Here is an 8110-nt window from a genome sequence, read left to right as displayed (position 1 = left end):
TTGTGTAAATCCACTTTGGCAAAATGAACAGCCAACTCGCTGAGCAAGCAGATTGTGTTAAGGCAGTATGTCAGGATGAAAGGCAAACTTACGTTTGATGCATTTAGAGTCCATCCTGTTGCTCGGGCCGTCCACATGAGCTGATGAGGTGTAAAGCAGTGGGTGAGTGAGGGCGTGAGGAACCACTGCTGCCTGATTGAATTGCTGCAATTCAAACCTGCAGGCCGGGAGGCAATGCTTTCCAGCTGGGTCCTAAAGTCTGTCACAGAACCTCGACACCACACTGTGTCAATCTCAAGGCCCGCGAGCCAAAATGTGGCCCACCACGTCATTTCTTTTGTGGCCCATGAGAGCTGTGTGCGGCCATTTGTTTTTGTAAAATGCTGCATCTGCCACACACGTTCTTAGCAGCTCATAATTGTTGGTTGTGCTGAAGTTTCTTAGCCTGATAAATTGAAAGGATTCCTGCTATCCATATATAATTTTTACAGCTATGCAATTGCATATGTAATGTGTGTTACTTTAATTACGGCTAAAGACAAGATGATTGAGGTTGTTTCATCTTCAAGGATGAATGGATCCTGTGGTCAGGAAAAACAAAAGGCAAACTGCAGCATAGGTCAAGGTAAAGGATGGCCATTCATCTTAAATGAAAAAAAAGACAAAAAATAACATGGAACAATACAGACATGAGCCAAAAAGTTGTATGTGGAGGTCAGTAAGTAACACATCCCGTGCAAACCACAGAACGAAATGTTTTGGACGCTCATGGATAGCCGGGGCAGAGATAATGCTACCATCTAGTGGAATGTTTTTGAACTACAACATACACCTCCATTGGGAACGGGAAGTCGGTCAGCTGATCAAGCGGACTCGGTTTGATCGGGGAGCGCAAAGTTGCAACATTGTTGCATTTGTCACTTGTTTTGCTTTCATACTTGGTTTTCTAAAGCGCACCGAACTTTCTGAGGAGCGTCACGTGGTTAAAAGGGCCGCTCGTCGATTGGACAAAGTAGGAGGGGAAATCCCTCCGGCCCGGAAAAACAACAGTAAACATGGTGCATTTTTTTTTTTTTTACTTTAAAGTGGTTGTCTGGAATCTGTTAAATTCAGTGTGACGACACAGACTTTAATCTGTTTAGGCCGAGTAACGCTAATGATTCTGTTTTTCACCATGACAAATCAGGACATGATTATATCACAGATGGCCCCGGTTGCAAGTTGTCATTTTTTAACCAACATTATTTCTATATTTCCAAAGTGCACAATGAAGCACCTGATTTTGCTCTCATATTTGCTTTGGAGGTCATAGTGGACTACAGGAGGTCCAGGAAGACTGAACACGCCCCCCTGTGCATACGAGGGGAAGCAGTGGAGCGTGTAGAGAACATTAAATTCCTGGGCATCCACATCTCCTCTGACCTCTCCTGGACACTCAACACCAGACACCTGGTGAAGAAGGCCCAGCAATGGCTCTTCTTCCTCAGGGAGCTGAAGCGGGCTCTGTGCTGCTTGCAAACTTTTACCGGGCCACGATAGAGAGCATCCTGTGTCTCAGCGCGACCGTGTGGTACGGCAGCTGCACGGCGCAGGACAGGAAGGACCTATCCCGGGTGGTGAGGACAGCTCAGGGGATTGTGGGTCACCGTCTGCCTGATTTGGACTCTGCTTACACCTCCAGAGTCCAGAGGAGGGCCAGACGCATCGCCACAGACCCCACCCACCCGGGCCACAAACTGTTTGTCCCGCTCCCATCAGGGAAGTGGTTCAGGACAATAAGAAGCAGCACTACGAGGCTCAGAAACAGCTTCTTCCTCCGGGCTGTGAAAGCAGTCGTTCCCTTGTAGCAATCTGGGAACGCATAAAGCCGGGCCTGCTGTGCTGCTGTTGCTATTTTGCACTATTGCCTGTGATTCACACTCTCTCTGTGTACATATATATATTGTTTCTTTAAGAGAGAGAATTTAGTTTTTGATTTTGATTTTGATTATGTTATGATGTGTGTCTTAAGCCGTGGGCCTTCACACAATTTTATTATGTTCGCATAATGATAATAAAGTATCTTGAATCTTGAATCTTGAATCTTTGTGGACACAGAATGTCCGAGGAAGAGTTTTTCTCAGAGGTATGAAGAAGGAAGGCAACGATCATTATCACTTGGTTAGTTCTTTCTATATGAGATGGATATCTTATGTCTGCCTGTGTGTGCCTCTTTGAAATGACAGTCACTTCTTGATTTAGGCCCCTTATGTTTTTAGTTTAATCTTGTGCGATGTCGTCTACGCAGGGCTTCTTGATTGTTTGTCTGTCCGTCCGTCCGTCCATCTGGTACACGACTGTGCCAAATTCCATAAACTCGGTCAATAATCAACCGAGACATTGAGGGACAAATTCAGAGTGATAAAGAATCTATAGGATCTGAGAATACACAACCTCCAGTGAAGGTAATAAAGTACAAGCAGAGGAAGTGATCTGTACAGATGCAGTACTTCCTGTGAATGATTTTTTACTGCATGTATAATACAACTGTACATAATCACTGACTCTTTTTACTGTTCAGCACAGCAGCCAATGAATTCTGAGTTATTAAAGTGTGGGTCAACTTTGACACAGTGCTGCACGTTATCATGTGGGATGGTTGGTCAAACGCTGACTGATCAGAGAGTGCAGACAAAACAAGATGATTCACTCCCTTTTTAAATGCTGTCTGGCCACAATAAAAATGAATGGGACTTTGAATGGAAGATCAGAAAAGAGCAGCCTCCTTTAATTCAATTAACTTCAACTTAAATATGATAACCAATTCCCAATATTGAGAATGAAAAAAAGTAAAAAGTGCTCTGAATTCTCCATGTTTCTGTCTCCAGCGAGTTTTTGTTAGATAATAATCGAGGTGCATGGATGAAAGGGATGAAAGGGGATCTGGAGCTGCGTGTTATTTACACAGTCCCCGTGTCATCCACCAACGTTGAGAGCGAAAACTTTGAATTGTATTTTTTTTTTTTAACAGCAAGGTGTTAAATTGTACCTGGCAGTGAAGTAACGAGCAATCTTATATATTCTAAAGTGTGGTGTGAGACGTAGAATTAGGAGACTTCATGAATTGATTCTGGATTTGAGGAAGCGCTGAAGGTTTGGTGGGTCAGAGGCAACTGGGAGTAGATCGACGTGAGTCATCCCTCCCAAATAAAAGATCTTTGATGGCTTAAAAGCAACACGCAGGAGCGGCGTCAGGCCACACAGAAGAAAGTCTGATCCGAAGAGGCCACGATGGCGCTGGAGCTGTACTTGGACCTGGCTTCTCAACCCTGCCGTGCAGTTTATATGTTCGCCAAGATGAACGACATCCCCTTTACGTTCAAGAAAGTGTCTCTGATGGAAGGTGAGATTACAAAAGGAAAGAAAGACATCTCATGATGTGTGCGTGCGTGCGCGCGTGCGTGTGTGTGTGTTTGATCAGTGGAGACTTTTACGATTGTTTGTGGATTCATAAATTGCAAGATGCATAACATTTTAAACGACGCTCTTGATTTTTTTTTTTTTTCCTTTTTGATGAATATTATTTCGAATAACAGTTACCGTTCTTTGAATTCGATGTTGTTCTGTCAGTTTTTATAAAGAATGTGTCCAAAAACTGCAACGTTTTCTGCAGGTTTACTACGGTCCCAATACCACAGCTCTAAAAAAAAACAAAGTGATTGCGTGTTTACGCCATGTAATACGGTAATAGGCGTGGCAGGATTTAGAGTGGATTTTAGACACGTCTCGTGCCACTTTGTCACGTATTAAAAAAACAAATTGTTGTCAGAAAATTATATTATTGTTCAACATGTCTCTGTGATGATTTACTCAACACAACTTTATTTATAGAGCACTATAAAACAACTGTTGCTGACACAAAGTGCTGTACATGTGCAAGATTAAAGCGTAAATAAGTGAACAATAAAAAATAAAGGGAAACATAAGTATGGAACAAATAAAGAATGCACATTTTTTCATTTGAAAATGAAAAAATAATACGCAATACACACATTGCTACATAAGCAGGTATTTAAAATCTATAAAAAAAACTAATACAAATTGTTGTCAGAAATCTACATTAGATTCTTGTTCCCCGTGGTCCAAACTCCAAAGTGCCCATGTAATGATTTACTGGTTTCACAAGAGGGATAACTAGGCAGGAAGTGTGTGAACTCAGAACACCGATTCTGTCACATGGACAGAATAGAAAGTTGGAGTCCACTGCAGCAACTCTAGAAAGAGGCCTGCAAAGAACCAGAAGCCCCGCCCCTGTGCTGCCTTCTCCGGAAACTGTCACATTGCCAACAGAGAGCTCCTGAGAGTGAAGCTGGCTCTGGAGTGTAGCATATGTATTTTTAGGTTTGGGCAGCTGGAAGTGTTAAATTTTAACCCCTGCAAACAACTACAATTAATAATTAAAATGATTTTACCTCTTCTGATTTAATATTAGGATTGTTGGTGATTGTCGTTGCATGAAGGGGGGAGAGTAACCCGTAGATAAATCCTGAATAATTATCTGAATTTGCTACTCTGTTTATCAAACTGCCACTCATGAAGGCATCCAATGATTAATCGCAGATTACTTGATGAATAAAGCGTATTTATATTTATGTTTAAAATTATCTGTGGCTTTTTTTTTTTTTGAATATGGAACAAAGGCTGAGTAAAAACATTAGAAATGTCTCCAGATGTGAAGTTGTTGTAATCAGTTTTACTGTATGCTTGTTTCAGGTGAGCATTTTGGGGAGGAGTTTGGGAAGATCAGCATAATAAGGAAAGTTCCTGCTATGCGAGACGGAGACTTCTGCCTTGCTGAGAGGTGATTATTCACTCGCGTCATTTAGCAGAGACCCGGTTGATGTTTCCCGTATGAACTCACGAGCACTGTTTACCGCTACAGCATTGCTATCATGCTGTATCTGGCAGAGAAGTTCAAGACTCCTGAATCCTGGTACCCTGCTGACCTGCAGCAGCGTTCTCGTGTCATTGAGTTTCTCTCATGGCAGCACTTGGGTCTGCGCATGCATGCATCCAAGGTGTTCTGGTTCAAGGTATGTCATGTGACTCCTGCCATCGTGCTTTCTGCTCAAAGTGCGGGCTTTTTCCTCCAGACTGGGAGACTGTGGAAGGCTGTCAGATGGAAGGACAACGAGATGAGATCCCCGATGAGGAGTTCATTCATTCTGTTAATTTGTGCTTTTAGATATCTATATACCATTCTATTTCATTTCCTTTTTACGTGACAGCAGTGACAGGAAGGCAAACTATTTCTAATTCCAGTCTCCCTCTGCGATTGGTTGCACTGCACTCCCACATAGATCTCTTTCTCTGTCCTTTGTACTTGGGCCGTACGAGGCGATGCACAAATTCCAGCATATTATTAGCTAGACAAAAGATGTGGATTATACATAAAGTCAGACTCAGTTTGCGATCCGTTAAAATACAAGCATGGATAATACGTTATACGTTTCCATAAGCATGGCAATAGTTTTCTCACACTGGGTTTAATGGTGTTTAATTCGTTTCTCATCACTCTTTGTCTTCATTGTGCAGCTTTTGATTCCCAGCATTCTGGGCAGGGATGTTCCTCAGGAAAAGTTGGATTCACTGATGGAGGATGTCAATCATTCAATGAAAATTATGGAAGAAAAGTTCCTCCAGGACAAGCCCTTCATTGCAGGAGATCACATCACACTGGCAGACATGGTTGCCGTCACAGAGATCATACAGGTGTGTGCAAATCTTGTTTGCAGTTTTTTTTTCAATGGTGTCTTTTTGTCTGTTTATCTATTTGTTTGCAGCATTACGCAAAAATTACGTACAAATATGCACAAAGTCCAAGTGACATTGATCCAGATTCATTCATGCAGAGGATTGAAAAATGCTTAAAATTTAACATGACAAGACGTCTTTAAATATTCCACATTGCACATCATCTACTGAACAGATTTTGATTGTACTTGCTGCAATTTAAAGTCACATGACTCATCAACGTGCTCATGATCCACATAAAAGTTCTTTACAAAAAATGATTGTCACTCAATCGCACAGTACAACTAAGTGTTATAATTTATTATAGTAACGCACTTCTAAGAAAAGCAAGTCGGGAAGTTAAAGTTGCCTCTCGGTCGGAGTCACACAGACCGACTGAGGAGTCGGTTTATTCCACATTAATAGTCACTCCACTGCTTCTCTCACTGGCAGGCTGTGGCCTCTGGCATGGAAATGTTTAAGGACAGGCCCAAGCTGGGAGCCTGGTATGAAAGAGTCCAGGCTGCCATCGGAGCGGAGCTGTTTGACGACACCCACAAAATCCTCATGGGAGTGAAGGAAGTTCTGAAGACATTAGACCCAAGCAAGGCTCAGTTTTTCAGGACCAAGTGTCTCAAGATGATCTCGTAAAGAGGGGCGCAAGTTTTTCTATCTGAGCTATTGCAAAGCAACGTTAGCGTCAGATAGAGAATGCATGCCATGCGTCATTACTTCTAGGCTGGATAATACACAGTATACATTTTGCGATTATTACATAAAGGCTGGACTGGTTTCATTGGGATTGATTTTTCATATTAATTCTTAATATGGCATATTAATAATTGCTGCCTTTTGAAATAGGAGTGATCTTGTGATGCATTGCAGTTAGACTGTCTTTCCTCACTGTGGCAATTAAAAATGTCTTCTGTTCAAACAGTCCTTCCCACCGTTTATGTCTCATGATAGAAGGTCACGTGTAAACAGCTCGTGACACATGTGGGTAATTTGAGCTCTGAACTAACAGCTCCAGGCATTTCCTTTGTGTTGCAGCTCACAGCAATCGGCTCTGTGCGCTGCACCATTCAAGCCGCAATAAACTGCTTCCATTCATCCAAAACTCTGCTGTCTTCATTTGTCAGTTTTGGTGATCAGTGTTCTCATTGTAGAGCTGTATTTATTGTCCTGGGTGGGTGGGTGGGTGGGTGGGTGGGGGGGGGGGGGGGGGTTGAATATGAACATGAACCATCTGCCATCTCTGACGACCCAACAAGGCAGTTTATGAGAACTTTCGCATCAAGGTCCTTTACAACTATGAAATCATTTATCTGTAGTTTACAATATAAGAAGGAGTTTTGAGATTTTTTTGTCATCATCTCCAGTAGACCTCTCTGGAAATGTATTGTTTTATTTTTTGGTTCATCCAGATAAGTTGGTTGAGGCCCGTTCGTCACCCGGTCAGCAGCAAACTTGAAAGAGAGATGACCAAAGAGCGTGCTGGGTTTTGGGACGATCAAATGTATCAAGCTGCTGGAATGTAAATGATGGTTGCAGTGAGCAATGCACAGTCATGAATGGAGATACTGTATATTTGCGATAGAGCTTTATAGATGAATTGATACTAAGTGGATCAGTGTTTGGAGATGAGTTGCGGTTGCAGTGATGGGTGCTTAAAGTTTTGACAGCAGAGCAGTAGATTATATCACAAGGATGTCTTGGAGAAAATCAATTCTGACCTCGACTTGAGAGATCAATATGTGTATCAAAGATGAGTGTCTGTTCATCCAGATGCCGAAATACTTGTATGAGTTAACAAAATTCCAATTCTGATTAAAAGGAGGTCAAGGTCCGTAAATAACAACTGGAAAATCCTGCAACACTCTTTCTTAAAATCTCAAATTAAAGCTGATGTGATGCAAAATGTTTGCCACAAGCTGCAAAATCTGAACGCAATGAACACACCTGGCTTCGTTCATTTAACATAACGACTCAAAATTGAAGACACTTGTTGCAAATGATGTGACCACACCTACAAAAGCCAGTTCAGATTGCAGCTTGCTGAAGGCTCCAAACGTGCAGCCCAAGAGACAGAGACAGAGACAGAGACAGAGACAGAGACAGAGACAGAGACAGAGACAGAGACAGAGACAGAGACAGAGACAGAGACAGAGACAGAGACAGAGACAGAGACAGAGACAGAGACAGAGACAGAGACAGAGACAGAGACAGAGACAGAGACAGAGACAGAGACAGAGACAGAGACAGAGACAGAGACAGAGACAGTCGCACCGTCATTATAATTTTTTTTCAATTGCTAAAACACAAAACCCAATTCTCTAAA

The 8110-nt window shown here is 42.2% G+C and overlaps 1 protein-coding gene across 1 annotated transcript; it reads left to right on the top strand.

Annotated features, from left to right (window-relative positions):
- The first annotated feature begins 3248 nt into the window (after nucleotides 1–3248).
- Nucleotides 3249–6883, top strand: LOC137894698 (glutathione S-transferase theta-1-like). Its single transcript, XM_068740150.1, has 5 exons — nucleotides 3249–3382; nucleotides 4753–4840; nucleotides 4922–5072; nucleotides 5575–5751; nucleotides 6226–6883. Exons 1-5 carry the CDS (start codon nucleotides 3271–3273, stop codon nucleotides 6421–6423), a joined length of 726 nt encoding a protein of 241 aa, XP_068596251.1. The 5' UTR covers nucleotides 3249–3270; the 3' UTR covers nucleotides 6424–6883.
- Nucleotides 6884–8110: the final 1227 nt, after the last annotated feature.

The sequence above is a fragment of the Brachionichthys hirsutus genome, chromosome 6, assembly GCF_040956055.1.
Source record: "Brachionichthys hirsutus isolate HB-005 chromosome 6, CSIRO-AGI_Bhir_v1, whole genome shotgun sequence".
Lineage (NCBI taxonomy): Eukaryota > Metazoa > Chordata > Actinopteri > Lophiiformes > Brachionichthyidae > Brachionichthys > Brachionichthys hirsutus.
Note: the sequence above shows the minus strand (reverse complement) of the source record. Positions and strands in the feature narration are given on the sequence as shown.